Source organism: Anopheles aquasalis, chromosome 2 (assembly GCF_943734665.1).
Source record: "Anopheles aquasalis chromosome 2, idAnoAquaMG_Q_19, whole genome shotgun sequence".
Taxonomy (NCBI): domain Eukaryota; kingdom Metazoa; phylum Arthropoda; class Insecta; order Diptera; family Culicidae; genus Anopheles; species Anopheles aquasalis.
In genome coordinates, this window is record NC_064877.1 from 43,587,501 (window position 1) to 43,612,500 (window position 25,000).

The 25,000-nt window shown below is 49.8% G+C and overlaps 5 protein-coding genes across 10 annotated transcripts in view; 3 read left to right on the forward strand and 2 right to left on the reverse strand.

Moving 5' to 3' along the window:
• Positions 1-16,720, reverse strand: part of LOC126581009 (unc-112-related protein-like) — a 21,601-nt gene extending 4,881 nt beyond the window's left edge. The window contains exons 1-3 of one of the 4 annotated variants that reach the window (XM_050244405.1): positions 16,688-16,720; positions 11,362-12,130; positions 1,746-1,894 (exon numbers count right to left, since the gene is read on the reverse strand). In XM_050244405.1, the coding sequence (XP_050100362.1) occupies positions 1,746-1,894; positions 11,362-11,488 (276 nt within the window). In that variant the 5' untranslated portion in view covers positions 11,489-12,130; positions 16,688-16,720. Of the gene's footprint in view, positions 1-1,745; positions 1,895-11,361; positions 12,131-12,943; positions 13,037-16,687 lie in introns of those variants that run through there. The other 3 variants (XM_050244402.1, XM_050244404.1, XM_050244406.1) reach the window with 3 other exon arrangements.
• On the forward strand, positions 14,507-17,727 carry LOC126581011 (beta-galactosidase-like). 2 transcript variants are annotated; one of them, XM_050244409.1, is made up of 7 exons: positions 14,507-14,616; positions 15,375-15,689; positions 15,762-16,454; positions 16,536-16,814; positions 16,908-17,039; positions 17,116-17,370; positions 17,462-17,727. In XM_050244409.1, the coding sequence occupies exons 1-7, from the start codon at positions 14,509-14,511 to the stop codon at positions 17,648-17,650; spliced, it is 1,971 nt and encodes a 656-aa protein (XP_050100366.1). In that variant the 5' UTR covers positions 14,507-14,508; the 3' UTR covers positions 17,651-17,727. The 2 variants fall into 2 exon arrangements, with proteins under 2 accessions (XP_050100366.1, XP_050100367.1); XM_050244410.1 differs by lacking the exon at positions 14,507-14,616 and adding an exon at positions 15,123-15,257.
• Positions 17,728-17,990: 263 nt separating this feature from the next.
• LOC126581016 (beta-galactosidase-like) lies at positions 17,991-20,756 on the forward strand. The gene is made up of 7 exons (XM_050244416.1): positions 17,991-18,144; positions 18,233-18,405; positions 18,528-18,742; positions 18,818-18,982; positions 19,083-19,193; positions 19,274-19,660; positions 19,733-20,756. Exons 1-7 carry the CDS (start codon positions 18,082-18,084, stop codon positions 20,536-20,538), a joined length of 1,920 nt encoding a protein of 639 aa, XP_050100373.1. The 5' UTR covers positions 17,991-18,081; the 3' UTR covers positions 20,539-20,756.
• Positions 20,757-21,132: 376 nt separating this feature from the next.
• On the forward strand, positions 21,133-24,154 carry LOC126581019 (beta-galactosidase-like). 2 transcript variants are annotated; one of them, XM_050244423.1, is made up of 9 exons: positions 21,133-21,272; positions 21,494-21,680; positions 21,771-21,928; positions 22,016-22,230; positions 22,303-22,467; positions 22,532-22,636; positions 22,710-23,056; positions 23,141-23,419; positions 23,487-24,154. In XM_050244423.1, exons 2-9 carry the CDS (start codon positions 21,600-21,602, stop codon positions 24,033-24,035), a joined length of 1,899 nt encoding a protein of 632 aa, XP_050100380.1. In that variant the 5' UTR covers positions 21,133-21,272; positions 21,494-21,599; the 3' UTR covers positions 24,036-24,154. The 2 variants fall into 2 exon arrangements, with proteins under 2 accessions (XP_050100380.1, XP_050100381.1); XM_050244424.1 differs by having other exon boundaries at positions 21,146-21,272; positions 21,453-21,680.
• LOC126581020 (uncharacterized) overlaps positions 24,137-25,000 on the reverse strand; it is a 1,202-nt gene continuing 338 nt past the window's right edge. The window contains exons 1-3 of the mRNA XM_050244425.1: positions 24,828-25,000; positions 24,629-24,769; positions 24,137-24,552 (exon numbers count right to left, since the gene is read on the reverse strand). The exon at positions 24,828-25,000 is cut by the window's right edge and continues 338 nt beyond it. Of these exons, the coding sequence (XP_050100382.1) occupies positions 24,207-24,552; positions 24,629-24,769; positions 24,828-24,955 (615 nt within the window). The 5' untranslated portion in view covers positions 24,956-25,000 and the 3' untranslated portion in view covers positions 24,137-24,206. The remainder of the gene's footprint in view (positions 24,553-24,628; positions 24,770-24,827) is intronic.

The following is a 25,000-nucleotide window of genomic DNA, read 5'->3' on the forward strand; positions in this document are numbered from 1 at the left end:
TACTGCTACCTCTTATCATCATCGTTGCCTGACGCGCGATGTGAGAACCGTGAGTCCCGTTGGACCTGAATCAAATTCCATTCCCAGTCGAGGGCCCTTTGCATGCACGCCCTTCCTGGGCCCATGGCCAATGGCCACGCTCCCTTGTTTGTTGGTACGCAACTAGAACAGGTGCGTTGCTAGCGTCATGGTTTCGGCGCAAAATCAGTACATGGCCATGACGGTGTACACGTAGGTCGACGATCAGAACGAGGCGGACGAGAGGCAAAACCTTGAAATCTCCTTGCATCTCGAGTGGTGATCGAGTAACGGCGCTTGGGGTCGGTGGGTGGGTGGGTGGGTGGTTACTGCCTAGCAGTCTACCACCATCCGGCCGGATCGGATACGTCCGGTCCCTCCTCCGGATCGTGGTCTAATACGACGTTTGTCATACAAGACATCCACTCGAGAGAGTGTCCTAATGTGATCGCCCCCGCCTAGTCGCCACCAACCGGGAGGTTTGACATTTCCAGCGGTCAGCCATCGCATCGGTTCGATTGCGTATCCGAACCCGGGGGGGGGGAGTCCCAGAGCACCGCACGCTCGTTCGCAACAATCTCGCCAACTACCACAGGTGACCAGCATTCGTCCAACGGACACTGGCCACAGCAGCAGCTTAGTATAGTTCGCGGAGCGGTAGTAGGCCGGAATGTTCGCGTAGGGTTGCTGTGGCGCGTCGCTTGGCGTTGGCAGATGCCGTTCGATTGCGTGGCCTGGGAGGACAGGAGGTACCGTGCACGACGTCACCCCATCGGTATCGCGTGTGTGGGGAGGATTCGATCGGCTAACTCGGTGACCCCCAGAGAGAGAGAGAGAGTGGATGTGGATAGCAGCAGCAGCGCGCCAACCTACGCGCCATCGTGGAGCGCTCGCGCGCACACTCGAACGGATGAATGGGTTTGTTGGTTGCGAGATCGGTTTTCTCATTCCTAAAAATAAAGCCAAAAACAACGATAGACGACCGAGATGATGATGGTCCGGTGTGGCCACAGTGGTCGGATTGGGCGGTCGGGCGCCAAAACTCAACTCATCGGCGGTCGGCTCTACTACTGCTCGACACTCCGCGTACGTTTGCTTCGATCAGTGGATGCTGCTGCTGCTGCTACCATGCCAACCACCAAAGGCGAAAAGGTCAATAGGCAATAAAGTGAACGCGAAGATCTAGGAGGCGAGCTAGGCCTCATCACACAGAGGCAGAAGTTATGATTCTCCATTTCTGTGGTGACTGAGGGGGCGGGGGGTGGGGGTGGTCTCTCTAGCTATCGAGCACACTGCCTACCGCAAGCCAACCGCGGCGTGGTGTAGATCGTGTAGGATTGACCGTCGACGTGAATGAACGATGACCCAAAAGGGGGTCGGTCGAGGAAGTGGCACCTTCCAATGCGGATTTTGTACCAGTTTCGGACCCAACCGGGGGAGGGGCGGTTGGGTTGTTTGGTGGTCGGGGAATAGCTAACGAACGCGTGTGCTGCTCATTAGCGTACCGCGGGCACCACACCACCAACAGAGAAGAGAGAGAGAGAGCGACTACGGTCGAAGCGTGAGGCGCCATTTTCGGCTACAGGCCGGAAGCGCCAAGCAGGAACGGAATCCGAGCTATCAGTAACCAAGATCACGACGCTCCATTCCGCTTAAGGGCATGTCGATGTGTGGACGTTTCGCATTTGCAAGTCAGCAATCGGGCAGCAACGAAACGAACAACTTACCTGTACGCGCAACGTTTTGTGCATCGGTGTGAAGTGCAGCAGGGCATCGGCGTGCAGGCCCACCTGGTCGAGGGTTGACTTGGTGCGCGTGAGCCACTGGTTCCGCACGGGCCACCATAGTGCGTGGTCGGACCAATCTTTCGGGTTTTCTGAAGAGCAAAGAAAGAAGAAGAAGAAGAAGAAAAAACAGACGGTCACAAAACAACAATCAGTCTTCGGTACCGGTTTTTGTTCGAGGTGTTTATTTGACGAACGAATTGGCGATGCAACGGGCGAGCGGATCAGGGCTCAAGGCGCTTTGCATCGCTGTCTACTAAGCCAGAAATTATTTCAGAGCATGTGATTGGAATTATATTAAGCTGCCTGCTGCGCGGGCCCTACGGTGTTTCAAAACGAGAAGCTACAGCAGCGGCGCTACTTACAACTGTGTGACGGTGGCACAGTGCCGCGGTTAGGTTTGCTTGATAAGCAACGCAAGTAAGATAAGATACCGATACGTTAGCGTTGATCGAGTACATTCTAACATAGCCGGCTTCCCCATGCTTTACTGATAGCTGGGCAAATGCTTATCCAAATGTTTTTTCTTTGGTTCGTTAGCCGTTATCATGAACAGTAAAATCGAGTTGGCGACCAGTAACATCGAACAAGTAGAGTACTGTGACCTACAAGGTAGGCTTTGAGAACCGCGACTGAAGCAAGAATGATGGTTGGTTTTAATAAAAGATCGATAACATTTTCTATTGAACTGTCAACTTTCCATTCTTGAACTTCTCAAGTGAAATAGTAATTTCATATGCTAAAAATATCACTGTTTTAATATAACGAGCAGACAATGTGACAGAAAGGATTTTCTCAGATAAATCGTTCATGAAGGAAATTGAAGGAAGAAAATTATTTTCAGCTTTCAGAAACTAAAATTAATATAGCTAAAGCAGCAAAGCAGAGACAATACTCATATCTATCAAATAAATTCGGTTTTATGCTAAAAAAATAGATCTGGATTTCAACTTTAGTTGGAAGATTTACATTGAAAAAAGAAAACGATTTACGCCTCAAGCGAACAGTCTCGGGTATCTCAAGTTTCTCAACGGAAAAAGCTTCAATTACAAAGTGTAAAATTTATTTAAGACAAACCATTTGACCAGATTTTCAAAATCATCTTTCAATCTTTCGACACTGCCGCGAGTGAGATCATTCACAACACTTTAAATTTATCTGGCTCCGAACCCGAAACCGGCACAGCAGCATCTTCCTTTCCCCGGCTGCGCATTATTGCTACGATCGGAAGTGCCACTTTCTCCCGTCCACACACCGCCGGCGGGCAAGGCAATAACCGAAAGGGAAAAAAGCCATTAAATGTGCAACAAAACGACCACATTTAACTGCTCTACCAATGGTAGAATGAATGTCACACAAATTGCAGTGCAGTTGCATAGAACGAACACGGATGGCTCCGGTGCCATCCTCCAGTTTCATTTGTTGGCCGGCCCGAGAATATTTATGCATCTCTCGGTACCATCCCCTAGACCCCTTAGGGGGTGCGCGCGTAGCGTAATTTAAACTATGAAGCAGCAACAGCATTGAGCGTGTCTGGGTGCCACACCCCTGAGGGCAGATGGTGGTGCGAAATGAAACCTTATCGAAACCATCTGCTGGCACCGTAGAACCAGCAGCATTGTACATATCCTCGGGGGCCCCCTCCTTACGATACCCGTACCGCCGGCCCTTACCACATCCGAATGGCAAACGGCAAATGGGTCGATCGGTCGCGGTTCGAGAGTGGACCATAGGCCGCAACTTTCAAGAGGATTTCGACCGTTTCGACCGTCCGACTGACCGATACTTGAGCTGACGGTACCTCCATCCACCTCTTCAGCTCGCAAATATGTACATCCATTCTGAATTCCAGCAAGGGACGGCCTACAGGCCTGGCGAGGAGGGAATTGGGATGTATCTCTGCGAAAATAGGTCGCCACAAGCCACGGACGCTCGCCAAGGGTGGTTGGAGAAAGATTCTTGAGCGTTTTATTGGACTTTTCCCCGCCAGCAAGTCAAGTGGCACGATGGATTTGGCTTCAGTTTCATAATTTCCATTTAGTGTCTAGCGCGTGATGAAAAGTTGCGAGCGTCTTCAGTCACCGGCATCATCACAATTATTATTGAGACACGGTGCCGAAATGTGGCTGGAAGGCCGCAGAATGCCCACATTCCCTTCCCAACCTTCCAAGGGTTGGCTGGCTATACTGCACTCGACACGCATCACTGGTAACGCGCGGTGCTCTGGCTGGGTACGCGCATTGGCAACTGACACATTTAACGGGAGCACCGCACAGACGCTGGTTCTAAAAATAAAAAAACCTATCGCGGCCAACACTTCGCCGGCACGGTTGCGGCGTTCGCCAAGATGAGGAGCCCTCCCCGGCGGCCCCACATGTATTTATGAGATTTGAATAACGGAGAAAAATTATGTTGACCCTGTAGACAACACCGCGATGGTGGTGGAGGTGGTGTTGGTGGAGCCGACGGCCAGATATTGTTTTACGAAAAACAAACCGCTACAACAAAGCAAACATTGGCGGTTCGCCGCCCTTCACACGCCACGCAGGGTGTGGCATTTGAAAATTGCTTCAGTGGCGAGTTTGTGCAGCGCGGCGTAGTGGAGTCCTTTTCGAGGTTTTTTTTTTGTTTGCTCTTTCCCGTCGGTCTATCGTCTTCTAGAAGAAGAAAAAAATGCGGTTCTTCTTGTGTGAATCTATTATTAGATTGCTTGGAAGAACGGGGGGGGCATGGGTGAGTTTTGATCGGAAAGTTGTTGGAAAGGGAGCGCGCGCGCTGTCGGACTAAAAGCATTAGCTAATTGGTTATTTGCATCGATTGCAGGTGCGGTGAAGGAATTTGATGTGCACTCCACAGTCGCTTTTTATGGCTTTTTCATAAACTCATTCTCAAGTGATTGATGTAGCCAAGGCATGCCACGATTATCGAGCAGCAGTTTGTGTGTAAATAAACGAAGTTCTTAACAAAACATTAATCAAGTGATGGGAGCAACTGTTTATCACTAACAGCGTCTGATAATTTGAATTGAATATTGAACTTTACTGCTTCCAAACGATAATCGCCATTTAATTAAATTAAAGGCTTTTCATTCGCTTTGCCTTCTTCTTCGCAAACATTTCCATCGAACTGTGATCGGGCCCTTCCGTGTAGAATAAATAGTAGGTCAGCTTGTTCAACGCGGAATGCCATTTAATGAATTTTTACTAAATTCAATTTAAAGCCGGCGATACATGAAGCGTAAACTCTCGTATAAACTCAGAATGTAATGCCAAAAAGTTTACGCTTCGTGTGGCAGGCATAATCGCATAAAAGTTTATACCGAAACGTCAAATGCAATTACACTCGGGCACCTGCAATTACACTATGCTATTACATCAATTACATGTGTTTCTGGCCACAAAAAACATAAATCGACGAGATAAGTTGATTTCTGAACATCTTTTTATATATTTTAAGATGTTTTTACTGTATATTAGCGATTGTAGAACATTCAATTCTTTATAACGCTACGCTTCATGTTGGTGCTGTGTTTACGCTTGCTTTTACGCTCGGATTTACGCTCCGCGGGCCTATAATCTTTTTGACATAAGTATAATCTTTTTGGCATTACACTCCGAGTTTATACGAGAGTTTACGCTTCGTGTATTCCTACCTTAAGAAAATAAAACATCGCTCGTCGTGTGTAGTGCCGTTAACAGGCCACTTGCGCGTCTGCTTGATCTATTAATTTGAGAAACATAAAAACAAAAACAACACCCCACAACACCTCTAATTGATCGCTTCCATCGTGTTGCCGTGTTAATGAATTGGATTTTAAGACTTCAAGGTTAACGATGTGCCAAGTAATCGACTCAAATTGAGCCATAGCCCTAGCGCCACCGTCCACCGGTTCCCAGTTCCTGTATTAATCACTCAATTTATATTCCATTAGCACCCGTCCTGTCCGTGGCCCATCCACCAGCACCCACCTTGGTCTGATGGCAGGAAATGAGAACCTTTCGTCGTCGTCGTCGTCGTCGTCTTCGCATCCTTTGCCATCGATCGAACCACCATCGGAAATCGGAAATTCCCTTAGGTCACCAGGGCCCGTGGGCTGGCCATGCGAAACGCAATCCGCCATTTGCCATTCGGACCACCCGGACCCACCCGAAGAATGGTGTGTGCTGGGTTTGGTTTGGTTGCCGGTCCGCCCATCGTAGAAACGATAAAATATCACTTCACGCCACGGCAGCCACGGACAGATTGTCATCGCCATGTGCCATTTGGCGGGCGCCGTACTATCGGGTTGACGGGCGATACACCATCCAGGACCTAGTTTACTATCCGCCTTCTTCCCCACCCGGGGTGGGGAGTTTTCTTCTGGCGAATAAAATAGGGCGGATGACGTTCGTTCGCGAGCGAGCGAGCGAGCGAGCGCGCGATTCGCCCCACCAATTCGGTTCAATGTCAATGTTGGCGAACAACCGAACAGAACACAACACAACACATTAATGTGTTCGCTATCTGGCTAGCCCCCCTCCTGTGTGGAGTTTAACCCGCTCCCCCATCAACCTTACCGCCAACCGCGAAGCTAATCCCTTCCCCCCTTAAAACGCGACGTGAAGAATTTTATCGAGAAAACCTCCCAGGCTAGACCGTGGAGTCGTGTAGCTGAATGGGTTGCTTTGGTTGTGTGTGGGGTTGGGTCAGGGTTTTGGCGGCGGCTGGCGCAGCTGCCGTGGCGGCGTAAGCAAAGAATGTGTTCCCTACCCTGCCCTGCCCTGGAAATTGCGATGACGGGGCTAACCCCATCGGTCCAAAGTCGAGGGAGGCGCTGGCCGCTACGCTCAGCTGTCACCGTGTCGAGAGTCGAGAGTGAACCAACGCACTCTCGGATGGCGCGAAACGGAGGAAAATAGGGCAGAAATGGAAAACATGTGCTACCATTGTCGTCGTCGTCGTCGTCATCGTCGTCAGCATCGTCGTCGTCGTAGTCTCAGTAAACAGCGATACTCGGCGCGCTTCTCGCTCGGAGACCTTTGGAGACGGTTGCTTTGACTATCTGGTTTTAAATGGCTTTCTGCGCTGAGTGATTTTGCTTTTATCGTCCCAGAGGAGCAGATCCTTACCATAAATTGTTAAAAAGCGCACGTAATGGCGGGAATACGTTCTCATCCAAGTTTTTCGTTCCAGGTTTCGAAATAAATAGATGAAAAAAGGATCGCCTACTCCATCTTCTTCCTGCTAAGTTTCCCGAGTTCTGTTGCTGTTGCTGAACTAATTTCCTTCCCTTAACTTCACGGTGTACATTGCTAGTGAAAGTGAGAGCAGACATTAATCGGATGCACCCGATGCCCAGGAGTTTAACGCCGCTAGATCGACGCATCGGAGTGCACTACCGCAGTCTTCAAAACGTTGTTAAAAGATGTAGATTCCGTGAAGCAGTCTCTATACCGCCAGCAGGCCTTGCTTCTCTCTGCTACTCAAAAGGTGCTCCTTCTTGATCCATAGACGGCTCTGCTAGACGCCCAACCAAACCGCCGTCGATGCCGTTAAACCAAGATCTTCCGATTCTGGATCTCGTATCTCGCGCCATCTTCTAACCACCATGTGCCGTGTCAGGGAGGGGGGCGAGAGTCGCGAACAGAACTGAGCCCGCGCGCACATCTTGAGTCTGCGCTGCGCCGCGCCGCGCCGCGCCGCGCCACGGTGTCGGTGTGGATCGGTTGATTTAACTGCCGCCATCCAGCATTCAGGCACTCCATGCACTCTCCGGCCGCTTCTGCTCGGTCCCGCGAGGTCGTTCGAATGATTTAGGAACCGTGATTTCGAGGAGGGTGCCTCAGATGGCCAGACACGACCGGATGGAGAGAACCGGAAGTGTAATCGGCGAGGTTTGGTGAAGGGAAAAGAACGTTACACGGAAACGAACGAGCGAGCGAGGGAGCGAGGGAGGGACAGCTGGTTCTGCCGTGTGTTTTGTCTTAAACGAACCATCATGCCCACATGCCAGGCGCTCATTTCGTGTTAGCATATTCATAAACAAAACATAAAACATGAATCCGTTGGTGATGGACGGACGGAGCCACAGAGTGAGAGTGCGTTGGTGCGTGTATGTGTGTTGGGAGTATTTTTTTGTTTTTTGTTTCTCGATGAAAACAGAATCCAAATTACCAAAAAGGTAGCGGGCGTGAAGGGCGAACGGATTGACTCGGTCCGGACTCTCTGGTGTGTGGTTCTGGCGTTGCAACGATTGGTGTGATGCGACGATCGCTATGATCACGTAGTCACTGAAGCAGAACCTCACAAACAGAGCCCCACGACCTGCGACGGGGTGCGACACGAAAACGGAACCAAGGACGAGTTCCTTATAAGGTATCGTCGCACGCGCGCTTGCTGCGAACGTTCGCTCGCTCCTTAGATGATGCTGGTGCTGCTGCTGCTGCTGCTGCTGCTGGCCGGTAATGGACAGCAAGAACAAACAGCACCGGTTGTGTGTCCCGGTTTGGGGAGAAGCAAACGGCAACCGCGTACAGTACAGTGGTCGCTGGGGCCCTGATGTGTTGGTTGCTGTCGACGATTGATTTGTTGGCGCGATTCACTTCAGAGAGAGAGCGAGAGATCGAGTTGCGTGAATTTGATAAGACGATCGTACGAGAAGCAGATCGTTAGTAAAGTAACGATCAGCTACACTTGCACCTTGTAGGAACTGTTATGATGCACGATCAGTTCATCTTGGCGTTCGGCTTTTTAACATCAAGTCGGAGTCAAAACAAAGCCATTTGTGTTCATTAAATAACGAGCTAGCGATCAGGCGAACGTTTAATCGACGATCATACCACGGTAACATCTCATTACTGTACTCTGTTGATTGTGCGATCGTCTTACAGCAAACGATCATCATCTTATCTTCCATTCGGAATGTTAATCAAAGCAAGCCTTTCCGCGCGCACTTGCAAATGAAACGTCGGGACAAGTCTCGAGAGATCTCGACTCAGTCTCGACCATAAATCTACGCCTCCTTCCTAAGCAACGACGGGGGTTGCTTTGCTCTACTCCGATATGACTTGTCTGGCGCACTAGAGCAACACTTGGCTTATAAAAAGCGATGATTTATCGTCGCGAGAAGCGCCAACTTCTGGGTTCCAGTTTCAATCAGGTGCTTCAAGGAATCCGCGTCTCGCGGACGCGTCCAGCCCACACCAACACGCACAACCACCGCGCGCGCGGGCGCGCTTTGGTGTTGGTGTGGAGTCCACCCCTTACTTGGGGATCGCAGCGATCGCGATTGTTTATCTTCTTGCGCAGCAGCAGCAGCAGCACAAGTGTGCGTGTCCGCGACGACGATCGCAGTTTCTGTCGCGGTATCTTGTCTTTCGCTGCGTCATCAACTTTACTTTAGCCGACGGTGAAGTTAGAGGAGTGTTTGCCTCATCGCTAAACTCATCAAGCCAGCCCTCAACCAACCAACCCGGTGTGTGTGGTCGGGTGTTTCCGTGCCGTTTCAGCGTTGCTTGATCTTCAGCACGATCGAGATCGAGACACCGAATTCGATCGTCGTCTCGTGCCGTGTGGAAGATCACGCTAGTCGTGGATCCGCGAGACCCGCGAGTCCTTCTCGGTGGTGCTAGATCATCCATTACCTGCCTCTGTATCTCTCTCTCTCTCTCCCTCCCTTACTCTCATGCTCTCTCGCTCGTTAATCGATTCGTTCACACACATCTTGCGCTCAAGGAAAACACACATTTAACCAGCCCCGTCTTGCAAGTCCCCCCCTTCGTTCCCAAGGCTCAATAAACCGAAAATATTCTATTAATAAATATCGGAAACGAAGCCAAACGAATCTTCCTGCCTAGCAGCAGCGCAGCGAGATCCGCTTTCTCGTCGTCGTCGTCGTCGTCGTCGTCGTCCAATCGATCGATGATGGTAAGTTCCCTTGGGGTGGGATCTTGGTGGTAGTGACCCGGCTGGGCGATCGACGCGAGGATCGATCGAATGTAAATAAGTGTAAGTCACTCGCCCTACGATATCGTCATCTCGTCCGGTTGGATTTTCTGAAATATTTATTAAATTACCGAACTCCCATTAATCGATTCGTCCAACCGGTGAACCAGCTTGAATGGAACGCTAATTTCATCATTCAGCTCACCGCAATTCGGAAGTGAATATAATCGATTTCGGGCATTATCTTCGATTGAAGTTCGAACAATGGGTACACAAAAACCATGAAACCCCCGGCGATCAGTTCCGATCACGTCTGTGCAAAGGTGAGGTGGTGGCTGGTGACGCAAGCGACTAACCAGATCCGCGAAGGTTGAACAATTATTTTCGTTTTTATGAGTCAACCCCCTCTGGCGGGGCCAACTCGCACATCCGGCCACACATATCGGCATCTCGGCACCTTCCCCTCCCATTTCCTCGAACATCCGGCTGGCTGGTGAGATTCGCCGGAATAGAGGCGGATTGCTTTCGCCAGCTCCCTCACCTTCACCTTCCTTCCCCATACCAGGACATTCCAGGTCCGGGACGTCGACGTCCCGTGTTTGCAATCTTTATCACTTCCAAGCCCCACCAGCAGAGTTGCCAGTGTTGGTGTTTACTTGTTTGCTGAACTCCTCGCGCTGACGACATTCCTGACGAGAACGAGTTATTGTTCCAACCAGCGGTGTGCGGTGCGAGCAAAGCATTGGGGCACGGCTTGGGACGCTCAAGAGCGAATTGAAGAGATCGTGGCACGCAAAAAAAAGTCGTGGAGCACGCACACCATCGCACGGAGTCCCCCCCGCAGCCGAGGACGGCAACACCACAAGGGGCCTTGAATCGAGTGGTCCGTTGGGGTTTTGGAGCATGGAGCTCTTAGTAGCGGCACCAGCAGCAGCACCAGCAGCACCAGCGGCTGTAACAGTTGCAGATGGAAATAAGATTTGCGAAAAAATCGCAGCACATTGTACGGCGCATTGGGTGGACCGGTTTTCCGGGGGTAATTTTGCCATTAAATTTTTAAGTGAAGGAAGGCAAGTTGCTTATTCTTTTATGCAAAAAAAAACGTTTATCGTCTCCCAATTCGCATGGAATTTCTTTTTTAAAATCCTTTAACAACCTTATTCCTTTAAAAGCCAAAGTCTGCTTAGACCATTGACGAGTAACCCACTGCCTACTTTTGATTTCGTCATGAAAGTGCATTCCATCCAAGTGTGCACTGATTGCACACAGCACGACGGCCGCTGTACTGGTGTCCGCAGCCGAGAGAAATCTGTATGCACGTCGCAATGCATCGATCACCGGGGTGAACCAGTCTATCCGCACCTCCTTCGCCGTCCCCGCCGGGGGGAACTTGGGTGGCTGCGCCGACTTACCAAGTTGGAGCAACTTTAAGTCACCGCGCGCGCATGGGCGAAACTGAAATTTAGCCCCCACACAGCCCCCGTTGCTAAGACTCGTCCCCTCTCGGGCAAAGTGTGCAATTGCAACACTCTCTCGTGAGGCAGGGAGAAAGAGAGAAAGAGAGAGAGAGACTGCCTGCACGATGCTGCACCTTGGCACACATACATACACATCTACTGAACGATTGCGACCTTACCTGGATCAACGAGGCGCAGCATAACACCACCGATGTGCAAATCTCCCCGGACACGCAGCGTTTTCGTCACCTGAAGGTCGGTGATGAAGACCTTCAGGTTCCAGGTATTGTCACCGACGTGGATCATGATGCTGGTAGCTGCTGATGGTAGCCGTGCCTTCTTTGTCGTTTACCTGATCACTCTCTAGCACACAGACGCACACGATACGTGACTATTGCACCGCCTCGGGAGGGTGGTATGATGATGGGGCCTTTTACACTGCCTTCACTTGCACCCCGCAAGAGACGGCCGCGTGCGGGGAATTTCTCCGATTTACCTTGTTTGGGTTGTTGGCAAAGGCTACTCCTCTCTTTTTTTCTCTCTTCTCCTGCCGTTTGCTTCTTTTATCTCACTTGACGGACACGCTTTGTTTTGGTTTGGACCGTCACCAATTCCGCACGGACGGAACGTACGCACCACCCCACGGAAAGGCGCTTTCACGAGAGCGCAACTACCGCCCCCCTGCGGGGTGCCGACACTTTTGACACTTTCTCTTACGCGGTGCGATCGCGCGCCCAGACAGATCACCGTCGTCGCGTAACAACCGATCCACTGTGGAGGACCGCGGCGCGAAGGCAAATGGAGATACACAAATCCCGCAAAGGCACCAAAGGTACGACGACACGTAGTCACAAAACACGAACACACGACACTTACGCGATGATCATCCACCAAATCACACTGCGTCTGCTCGCTTAGAACCTCTTTTCTGGCACTCACTGTAGTGAACTAGATGTGGAGCAGATAAGCAAGAATGGATTAAATTGACATGCAAATAGCTGCTATTAAATGAAAACAAAAAAAAATAGAATATGTTTTCGACACCCTATGCAACCGCCGTTTCGTGAACTCTCGCGCGTATGCGTGTCGCTGTCCGCTTCCGAGGAGAGGAGGAAGGCCTCAGAACGCATCACATTCCACCAGTACACGACGGAACCCGAAACGATGAGAACGGAATAGAAGTTGCGTTTTTTTTGTTGCGTGTGGCGCTTCCCACAGACCGGCCTTGGTAAGGCCAACAAATGAAAATGAAAAAGGCGAAGATTGACGTAATCGGTGACTTCACCTCATTCTCTAAATATCTTCGAGTCTAGCGAGTCTGGCGTCCAGCCGGTGATCGACACCGTCTCGACCCGCCCGGGAAAGCTCGCGAGTCCACTCGGCGTTCTCGACCACCAACTGCCGTTGTGCCGCTTCACATAAACGCGGCCTTGCTGATAAGGGAACGTGTCTTGTATGGAATTTCTTGAAACAAAAAAAAGCCAGGCAAACGCCACGCAAAGCGGTCACCCGGAACTGCGGGAACTGTGGTCATAAATCAAACGATTGGAAGAGGCAGAAGAACCGCGAGACCAACTGACGGAGACCACAAAGCACGCACCGAAACGCAGCATCGAATAGCATAGCATTTCGGGAGGTATCGGCATCGGCCTCAAAACGGGGAGACACGGAGTTGCTGGGTGGTCCACACGAAAAAAAAAAACACAAAATCACAGATAGCGGATGGGTGATGGTTGAGTTCCGTAGTTGAAAGATACACACCAACTATACGCACTAAGGTAATAATCAGAAACGCTTCGTATAACCAACAGAACGACGGACGAGCGTGTGTCCACGTCCGAACCGTTCGACTTCCGAGCTTAAAATGGCGGCGTGTGTGTTGGTGAATCCGGCCGAAACCCCGTTTGTTGGCGAGAATCATAGAAGGCGACACAACGGGTGCGGCATTCTCTGAGGATGCTCGGTTGGTGTATGAATTATTTCGTTCAGATTGAATTGCTGGTTTGGGTTTTCATTTCAACAACAAAATACATTAAATGCTTATTAAATGTATTTATGCTAATGCTTTAAGAAATGTATTTATTTCTTCGCTTCACAACCGGTAAAAAGGACCAGCGGGATGTCCTGGGAGAAATTATGCTGCGAGATGCTTTGTGACCAATAGAAGGTATACCGCTTGCCAGTGTGTCGCGCACCCGTTAATGCCAGATGAACACACGAACCCCGTTAAAGATAAACAATATTGCAGGGTTGATCATCGAGTTCTACGAAGCAGATAATGTTGCGTTCGTGCGTTCCCACCCTCATAAAACACTTCTCCTACTGCTGCAAACGGACCAAGGAAGACTCTGTCGTTGTTGTGGGGATGGAAAGTAAAACATACATTTTAATGCAGGTTTATTTTATCCCTGCGTCGACACCCAGTAAGATCAGGAGGAACATAAACGGGGTCGCCCGTCCTCGTGTTGCACTTGGACCACGTGTTGCCTCAAAACGAACACGTTTCTCGGCGCGTTTGTTTCGCACAAACAACCAAAAAGTTCATTTTCTTGAACAGATTTCCGATACATACACCTTTCCTGCGTTCAAATAACAGCGCGGCACATTTTAATTGGGCCGTTGAACCCAAGGCGACTTTTACTTATTTTAGAGTTTTTTTAATTGTGCTCAGCTCGAATGTATTTAGTGAATAAAGTTCAATATTATAATTTTCTTTTCATAACGATGATAGCTTTTTAAAATGAGCAAGTTGAACAGTGATCATGTGTTTCTTAGCTCGTGTGTTTCTTCTTCTGACTTGTCGTCTGGAGCTTCTGGCAATTCTGATTATATTCCGAAACGATATTAACGCATATAGCAAGTGTAAGCGCCTTATATCAGTAGCAGAAGAATTGATCCTAGTGTCGGTGAAATATTCTTGTTATCCGATTCGTACGCAGCATCCTGCTTACAAAAACATGACAACAGATTACCAAACTATTTAAGAAGTTGTGAAGCTTGTACACCTAAAACTCCACGAAAAACCATTCCATTGAAACAGTGCATACCAGGCAAACAATATGTGGCCATTACCAAACACCGCATTGCTCTGGTTGATGCTTTTTACAGCGCACTGACCGTCCATGAAAAGATACCAGCCACGATGCTATTAACTGCGAAGAGATACCAACGTTTGTTACGATTGGCCCCCATCGCGTCTGGATTATCATCAGCAGGATTACAATTATCAATCAATTGTCCTGCGGCGTATAAAAACCATTAGCCAGTTGGCACCTCATTATCAGTTGAGCTTAGGATTTCGGATCATCCACATACCCCACGCCACGATGCGTAGACCGAAACTGTTGGGAATCTGTGCGATAGTGTTGGTGGCCATCGTGGGTCTGACTCTTGGGCTCGTGTTGGGACTGCAAAGCGACGACGAGGGAGACGATGTAAGATCCGATACACACGCGCTCATCTTGTCGTCAACCATTACCATATAATCTTATCGTACACCGAATGATAGGAACTCTCCCAGGAGCTTCTCGATATTTTCACCCATTGTACGTACGGGTGCTGGTGCTTCAATCTTTCGGCATCCGGTGTAATCATGTGATGGGGGGGGGGGGGGTTCTGCCAGCTGACCAAAAAAGGGCACCCCCGGAGAAGCTAGACACAAACAATTTGCATAATGCAATTAGAAGTATCTTATCTCGTGTCTAGTGAGAACCTCGATAAATCAAACGGTACAAGGATTAGGGGTCGCGCGATTTTTCAATGGTGTTACCGTACCAAAGACTTCCTTCCCAATCGATAGCGATGGTGACGCTAATAATGGGCCAAAGTGCAAATGTGTACGTGGCGTGACGATTGGCCATTGAGGTCGCGCATAAGATACGTGCAATAATGATGCTTCGTTTGACCATCGTACAGAAAGCTCTATCAGTGTTTTACCAATCGTCGATCCTACCGCACGGGTTTCTGCCGCGTGAGGAAACACCTTCAGTGCAAATTCATTGGGGCAGCTTGAGTGAGCATGTTGCTCCAACCGATCGTTCTCGCTGTGTGCTTGGCCGTAGCAGGCCTTGCCGAGGTAACATCGCAATCATAGGAAGCCGCATACAACACTCACTCATGAGCGACCACCGCTAGCAAGTTCTTTTCACGTAATTTCCTTTTCTATTTCCATCTCTCTTGTCTCCCTCAACAGGCTCAACGATCCTTCACCGTCGATTATGAACGGGATACGTTCGTCATGGATGGCAAAGATTTCCGCTACGTCGCTGGATCGTTCCACTACTTCCGAGCGCTACCACAAACCTGGCGCACGAAGCTACGAACGATGCGTGCCGGTGGACTGAATGCGGTCGACCTTTACGTGCAGTGGTCCTTGCACAATCCGCGCGATGGCGTGTACGACTGGGAGGGCATTGCCAATGTAACCGACATTATCGAGGCCGCCATCGAGGAAGATCTGTACGTGATTCTCCGCCCGGGACCGTACATTTGTGCCGAAATCGATAACGTAAGTAACGGGCGAGTTGTCTCAGTCTCAATGGCGGCTTGAATGGGCAATGGCTTCTTTGTTTGCTTGCAGGGTGGATTGCCGTACTGGTTGTTCAACAAATATCCCGGCATCCAGGTGCGCACCAGCGATGCCAACTATCTGGCCGAGGTGAAGAAGTGGTACGGTGAGCTGATGAGCCGCATGGAACCGTACATGTACGGCAACGGTGGCCCCATCATCATGGTGCAGATCGAGAATGAGTACGGTGCGTTCGGAAAGTGTGACAAACCGTATCTGAACTTCCTGAAGGAGGAAACGAACCGGTATGTGCAGGACAAGGCGCTACTGTTCACCGTCGATCGTCCGTACGATGATGAGATTGGCTGTGGTCGCATCGATGGTGTGTTCATCACGACGGACTTTGGGCTGATGACCGACGAGGAGGTGGACACGCATGCCGCCAAGGTGCGCTCGTACCAACCGAAGGGACCACTGGTCAACACCGAGTTCTACACCGGTTGGCTGACGCACTGGCAGGAATCAAACCAGAGGCGCCCGGCCGGACCATTAGCCGCTACGCTCCGTAAAATGCTCAAGGATGGATGGAACGTGGACTTTTACATGTACTTTGGCGGAACGAACTTTGGCTTCTGGGCCGGTGCCAACGATTGGGGGCTGGGCAAGTACATGGCGGACATTACATCGTACGATTATGATGCACCGATGGATGAGGCCGGTGATCCGACGATGAAGTATATCGCCTTCCGCGATATCATTGGCGAGGTGAGGCGGAAACTGCACTTTGGAATCCCATTCATTTCGCTCACCTCGATGGTTTTTCTTTGTGGCTCTTACATTTCACAGTATCTACCTCTCGCTATCATGCCAGTGCCCGAGGCGTCACCGAAGATGGTACTAGAGTCCATTCAGCTAACAACGATCGGTTCGATCCTGTCCGAGAGCGGCCGTCAACTGCTGGGCACGAATCCGGCCAACCCGTCCCGGAAGCTGCTCACCTTCGAGGAGATCAATCAAAACTCAGGCTTCGTGCTGTACGAAACCACACTGCCGAAGCTAACACGTGACCCTAGTCTGCTCACTATCAACGGACTGCACGATAGGGCACAGGTGTACCTGGATGAGGTAATTCAAACATCTATCACTGACCATATCTGTCCCCCGGGCCCGTAGATAAGCATAACTTCACTGATGTCTACTGATCTGTCTCCGCAACAGTTTTATGTCGGTACACTTGCACGCGAGAACGCCATCGACACACTGCCACTGACGGCCGGATATGGTTCGAAACTGTCGCTGCTGGTCGAGAACCAGGGTCGCATCAACTTCGACATTCTCGATGATTACAAGGTGAGTTCATTTAACCCCGCCCGCAGCGCACCACAATCTGATCCGGGGTTTTTTTTCTCGCTTTACTCCGCCACAGGGAATTTTGGGCAATGTGACCATACAAACGTACGACGAACCGCACGAGCTGTCGCTGGAGGGTCAGTGGTCCGTTACGGGCTATCCGTTCGACGATTACGCCAAACTGCAACAGTTCGTGGACAGCGCTCCTGGAGGACCCGGTGCGAACGGTCGCGGTATGGCCGTCCACGGACCGATCGTACTGAGTGCGGTGTTCGATGTGGCCACGGCCGACATTCATGACACGTACATCAACATGGCCGGTTGGGGCAAGGTAAGACGGAGCGCGCTACGGCAAATCGTAGAATGGAATCGCAAATAATTAACGCACTCATACCATCGCTTCCGATGCACGTTTTTTGCAGGGTTTCATCTTCGTGAACGGATTCAACCTTGGTCGCTACTGGCCCGTTGTCGGACCGCAGGTTACCACGTACCTGCCGAAAGAGCTGCTGAAAGCCACCGGTAATACGATCGTGGTGGTCGAACTGCAGAAACTACCGGCCGACCGTACCCTGCACTTTGCCTCGAAAGCTATCCTCGATGAAGCTTAGGGTTAGGTGGTTCGCATCGTGGTTCTGGTCTCGCATCGAAATGAAATAAAACAATTCAAATCTAACTGAGATCATAATGTTAAGAGAGTGGCTGTTGAGAGACTGTCGCGTGACAACGAAATTCCGAACCCATTGCTGTGGGCGCCGCCAGCTGTGATGCTGGGCTTAAATTGAATAATTGGCAGGCATGCCGGGCATGTCAATGGCCCCTTTACCATTGCATTCTATCTTTTGTTTCGTTCCATTTGGCCGTTCGGCAGTTGTGGCTAGCAGGCTGGCCGCGACTCTTATCAGTCGCAGCGGCCGGTTCGCTAGAGAGACACGAAGAGCGCAAACGAACTATCAACAAAAACAACATTCCGTTGGTGTGTGCTGCTCGGTTGAGGTCGTGTTGAATGCCGCAGTAGGCATTCGCAAAAAAAAACGACAGAATGTTATTCAGAATATTTTGTGCTTGGTGTATTCTTATGAGGTTGCCCGTTACATGGACTACGGTATGTTTAACCTGTTCGTAGTGTTATTTCTGTTCAATGTAACTCCTTTCCACGTTCTGATCGTGTGTTTGTGAATGCTCATCAACAGGAGCGCCAACCAGCGCGCTCATTCGCGATCGACTATGACAACGACACCTTCGTGATGGACGGTAAACCGTTCCAGTATGTGGCCGGCTCGTTTCACTACTTCCGTGCCCTTCCGCAGAGCTGGCAACCGATTCTCCGGTCGATGCGTGCCGCCGGTCTTAATGCAGTAACAACGTACGTAATGTTGCTCCTCCATCGTGTACGCCCTGCGTCGTGCAAGCGAGGCGATAAGAAGGAACTGTTGCTCTCTGAAGGTTTATTGAAATATATTCCTGCGAAATGACCCCTCATTTCAGATACGTCGAATGGTCACTGCACAATCCAAAGGAAAATGAATACAACTGGGATGGGATGGCAGATGTCGTGCATTTCATTGAGCTGGCCATGCAAGAGGATCTGTTCGTGATCCTGCGTCCGGGGCCGTACATCTGTGCCGAACGTGATATGGGAGGTTTTCCGGCCTGGCTGCTACACAAGTACCCGGGCATCCAGCTGCGCACTAACGATATCAGTACACGATTACCGTCTGATCCGCGAGCCACGATCGATCGACAATCTAATCGCTGAAATGTAATTGCCGTTTCAGACTATCTTCGCGAAGTACGATCGTGGTATGCTCAACTGTTCTCACGGTTGGCACGCTTCATGTACGGCCAGGGTGGTCCCATCATTCTGGTGCAGGTGGAGAACGAGTATGGATCGTACTTTGCCTGTGATCACAAGTACCTGAACTGGCTACGGGACGAAACAGGTATACGGGTTCGAAGCTGCCCCCCCCCCCCCCCCCCCCCCCCCCGGAAATGTCAACCGGCCAATAATCAGCTAATCATCCCGTCGATCACCGGTTTTAGCTCGTTACGTAAAAGGCGACGCGGTACTGTTCACCAACAATGGTCCAGGGTTGGAAACTTGCGGTGCAATAGAGGGAGTGCTTAGTGCACTGGACTTTGGACCCGGTACCGGTAAGTCGGACGTCTGAAATTGGTGATTTCCAGCTGTCGAGTTTATGGGGGACGATGCGTTTCTCCTTGCCACGCTGTAGAGGACGAAATCAATGGATACTGGACGGTGCTAAGGAAGACGCAACCGAAGGGACCACTGGTAAACGCAGAATTCTACCCCGGATGGTTAACGCACTGGCAGGAGGCACACATGGCCCACACGGATGCGAAGCTGGTCGCCGACAGTTTAGCCTTTATGCTGAGTAATAAGGTCAACGTCAACATTTACATGTTCTTCGGTGGAACCAACTATGGGTTTACCGCTGGAGCTAACAGTGCCGGTTCGGGCGGATACGTAGCCGACATCACATCGTACGATTACGATGCGCCGCTCTCGGAGTGCGGTGATCCGACGGACAAGTACTACACCCTGCGGGACACCATTTTACAATACTTCCCAAGGCCCAACGTATCACTGCCATTGCCAAGTAGGTCCAACTCTCGTCCAAACGTCAGCACGATGCGGTATAACAATTAATTTCGCTCTATTCGTTCTGCAGCTCCAAAAATGAAAATTAATCCCGTGGCTCTGTTTCCGCTTGGTAGTCTATTGGATCCCGTGTATCGCGAAAAGCTTACCGCGATCAACGTAACCAGCGATCGTCCGTTGACGTTCGAAGCACTGAATCAAGTGTCGGGGCTTGTGCTGTACGAAGCGACCATACCGGACGATATTCGCACCGATCCTTACAAACTGACCGTGGAAGGAGTACACGATCGTGCCTATGTATTCGTCGATAAACAGTTTATGGGTGTGCTCTCGCGCGAGAACCTCATCAACAGTATGCCGATCGGTCTGGACAAAGGGCACACCTTGAGCATCGTGGTGGAGAATCAAGGACGCATAAACTTTGGCATTGCAAACGACTTCAAAGGCATCGTGGGCAAGGTGTACATCAACATGAAGGAAGTTCTCAACTGGACGATGTACGGGATTCCGCTGGAAGAATTCAGTCAACTAAAACAGTCAGTTCTGGAACATCGAAAGCAGGCGGGTCCGAAACGGACTGCCCGGCATGGTAAATGGGACACCGTGCAGCCAATGGTTGTTTACTACGGTATTTTTGATGTGTTCACCGAGCTAGCCGATACCTATCTGGATGCCCACGAGTTTGGTAAAGGGGTGGTGTTTATCAATGGCATTAACATTGGACGTTACTGGCCACTGGTTGGACCGCAGAAAACACTGTACGTTTCGCCGCATATCTTGAAACCAAAGGACAACTACCTGATTCTCATTGAGTATCAGAAAGAGTCTGAATCCCTGGGAACGCTGTACTTTACCGACGCTCCAATTTTCAATTAACCCGCACGATCGATCGATACCTGGATAGAGATATTTATCGTTAAGCAAGGGTAATCCCCCCACCGTGGTTTATATTCTAAAGAACGGCCACTTACCATTGCATCATATTAACACCACATGGATGCTATCTATGCCGTTTATAGCACGTCTTATCGCGAGGGGTCGAAGCTGATGACCTAATTATTTTAATCGAATAAAGCGAAGCCTTTGCCACATGGTCAGCCTGTAGCTATTCTCTGCTGCTTTATAGTTCAGGAGCCAAATCTCGATGTTCGTGCAATTTAACGGTTTGTGTGTAGCTTCCGCCATTGGAACACGTGTCTGCTATTTTCCAGCCGCGTTGCCTTGCGTTTGACGCTACTCTTAGGGGCGTGCTTGCGATAGCAAAACATGACAACGGATCATTTATTCAGAACAACGGGGTGCTGGTCCCGGCAGCCACAGGGGAATTTACCACAGACAGACACTTGACACAACGCCGCGGTCCCGCGGAGTTTCGATTAGGTCTCGGAGGCACCGTAAGCGATAAGATGCGTTTCAGCAGCTCGCGACTCGACTTGACCGGCATCGTACCGAGCTTAGTATGTGGTAGCGAGTGCATCGCGGCACAGGTCGAGTGTGCGGCGGTCAGAGCAAAAGTGTTTATTAATCCACCATTTAAAGCCACCACTTACCCTTAATTTCGATCACTCGATCGGCAGTGCTTGGCAACGGTAGGTCGTATCGCGTATCAGGTGAGTTAGCATCCTGTGTTTGTTGTAATCGTACAGTGGCAGATGCAGATTGCTGATCGTTTGCTCATCAATGACAAGCGTTTACCCAGTGGAGCGCATAAGACTATTGAAAGAAGAACCAAGTTGAACGAACCTTTCCGCACGCGAGGGTTCTCATGCAAATGAACAACCGGTTTTTAGCCACTTATGTCTTTTCGGTTCCTCACGCCGGATAAAATTAGCACGATCGAGGACATACTAACAGTCGTGCGGATGATCTTCAACTGGGCGGAAGTGGTGGCGTGAATTAGTTGTCCGTGGTGTTTTTTTTTTTGCAAACTTCCCACAATGACGCCCATTGCAGTGCTGCTCTGTCTCTGTCTTGCTGGATGCTGGATGCAGCCAACCATCGGTGCAAATCAGTATGGTGTAAGTGTCCAAAAAGATTACTTATGTGTGCTGTGCAATAGAATTATGTTTTACTACAAACTAGTGCTTGATTGTCTCTTGGTTTAACAGAGAAAATTCGATATCAATTTCGAGAACAATACCTTCACAAAAGATGGCCAGCCGTTTCAGTTCATCTCGGGCTCGTTCCACTACTTTCGCGCTCTGCCACAATCCTGGCGACACATCCTACGTTCGATGAGGGCCGCTGGCTTGAACACGGTCATGACGTAAGTGACGACGGTGGCTTTTTAAAAGTAGTTTAGAATGAAATGACAATGTTCTGAAGCGAAAGGCAACCCCTGCTGCTTTCGTAGCTACATCGAATGGTCGCTGCACGAGCCGACGCCTGGCCAGTACCGCTGGGATGGCATTGCCAATTTGGAAGAGTTCATTGAAACGGCACAATCCGAGGACCTGTTCGTGATCTTGCGGCCAGGACCTTACATTTGTGCCGAGCGAGATATGGGAGGATTCCCACACTGGCTCCTCACCAAGTATCCAACCATTAAGTTGCGAACGTACGATATAGGTTAGTGGATGGCATGGGAGGATGCGGAAATGCTTTGCAGTTAATAATCTAGTATATCCCCTCCCCTTGCAGACTATTTGAGGGAAGTGCAAAAGTGGTACAACCAGTTAATGCCACGCATTACCCGCCATCTTTACGGTAACTGTGGTCCAGTGATCATGGTTTCGATCGAGAACGAGTATGGCTCCTTCAGTGCCTGCGATCGACAGTATATGCAGTTTATGAAGAACATTACCGGTAACTATTCGGCCCACTAAACGATTGTTGCTGCTAATTGCTTATGAGCCGGTTCTCCACGTAGTGCATTTCGTGCAGGATAAAGCAGTGATGTTTACCAATGATGGCCCGGAACTTTTGAGCTGTGGATCCATACCGGGAATATTGCCAACGTTGGATTTCGGAGCAAGTAAAAAATCAACATCTGGTGGTCTTGCGGTGTACGATTTTCATTTCATCTCGAATCTCGTTTGTCTCTTTAGCGAATGATCCGAATGTGTTTTGGAGAAGATTGCGCAAGTTTCTACCCAAGGGACCATTGGTGAACGCCGAGTATTACCCGGGCTGGTTAACGCACTGGATGGAACCGATGGCACGGGTGGAAAGCGAACCGGTGATCAATACGCTGCGCTTGATGTTGGATCAAAAAGCCAACGTTAATTTCTACATGTTCTTCGGTGGCACCAACTTTGGGTTTACAGCCGGTGCGAATGATATTGGTCCGGGTAAGTATGGTGCGGACATAACGACGTACGATTATGATGCACCACTAGACGAGGCGGGTGATCCGACGGAAAAGTACTTTGAAATCCGCAAAGTATTGATCGAGGTAAGACGAAACTGCACGGAGCAATATTTTGATGATTCCCAGTGCTTATAACTGCTTTTGATTCGATTCCCCTGTTTGTAAAAGTACTTTGGTGACCCAGGTGTACCGGCACCAGAACCGCTGCCCAAGATGTCCCTCGATACGGTATGGTTAGAGCGCCGTGGATCCATCCTGTCGAAACATGGACGCACGATGTTATCCAATCGGGTGATCACCGAAGTGCAACCCGTTACTTTCGAGGCGTTAAACCAACATTCTGGTTTTGTGTTGTACGAAGCAACACTGCCATCCACCCTCAATCGCGATCCTTACACGCTCACAATCGACCAAGTTCACGATCGTGCCTATGTACATGTCGATGATGTAAGGATCAGCATGCCTTCTACTGGGACGCATTTCCGTTGATGCTAATTATCTGTCTCTTTCGCAGGTTTTCTACGGTATTCTATCACGAGAAACCAATGTCCATTCCATTCCGCTCAGCGTCGGATCGGGCAACAGATTGCAGTTACTGGTGGAAAGCCAGGGTCGCATCAACTACAACATTCCCAACGATTTCAAGGGCATTTTGGGAACGGTAACGGTCGAGGGCAAACCACTGTACAACTGGACCATAACGACCTACCCGTTGGATAACTATCAGTATGTAGAAAATTTCATAAACCAACGGTCACCGGCAGATGAGGAGGATGACGATGATTTGTCCGCTGCCGCGGCCCAGGTGTACTATGGAACGTTTGTGATCAACAACGATGAGATCTACGATACCTACCTTTACACACATGTGTGGGGCAAAGGGTTGGTGTTTATCAACGGTTTTAACCTTGGTCGTTACTGGCCGCTGGCGGGACCCCAACTGACGCTCTACGTTCCCCGGCATATTCTGAAGAAGGGAGTCAACAAAATTGTGTTGATCGAGTACCAGCAGCGTATTCAGCAGCCTTACGTCCAGTTTATCGATAAGCCAATATTTACATGATGAATGCGGAATATATAATGGCAGGATAGAAATATATGTATGTGTTAATGGTAGATTACGGGAGGATGGAAATCAAGATAATAATTAAAAAACATTTAAAATAGTGTTTTATAAAGAAATTTACCTTTTTATTGGTTTCCTTAATGAAAATGAGCTTCCATTTCAATTCAGTTATACGTGTCGTTTCCAATAAAGCGACACCAGCAGGACACCGGACAGAAGCATCACCGGTAGGGTAGCCTGCCGTATCCACGATTTTAGCTTGCTCTCGGCGGACGGCTGGTCTGGACCTAGTATGGCCTGTATATCACCGAGCCGATTGAGGATTTTAGCACAAAGCTCAAGAGAAATTTCCGAAGCGTATACGTGGTTGTCTAGCAACACGTTTTCGGGAACAGTGCGTTTCAGCTTAAGCTGCGTCAGTCTGATCAACATTTTGATGTTTTCCAGATGCTCGACTGTATTTCGATCGACGGTTTTTGTATACTCAACAGGTTGAAACTCTGTTCCTAGAACTCTGCAACATAGAGATCGAGAAGAAAGTAAAGAAAGTCCAGCGTATCTGCAGATACTCAAGAGCGATCCGAACCTACCTGTCATACATCCGCCGTTGCTTCGAAAGTTGTGACAACTCGGAAAGAATCTCCTTGATCGCCAAATCGCTTTTCATCCCCATCAGCCGCAAATCCTCTTCCACCAGGCCGCTGAGCTGATCGTACGTTACCGAGCATTTCCTAGAATAGAGAAGCATGTTTTAAAGAAACGCGCCATGATCGGGTTTCCGCCACTTACTTTAGCTCGTCGGTCAGGTTCTCCGTGCTGTAGTTTACGCTGGACAGAAAAATGGCAACGGGATCGTAGAACTCCGGAGAGTTGTCGATACTTTCTTCGGGATCATGTTCTTTCCCGTATCCGTTCATGATTGCGAGAATTGGTGACGAGTTTGCTGAAATCTAAAACCAGCT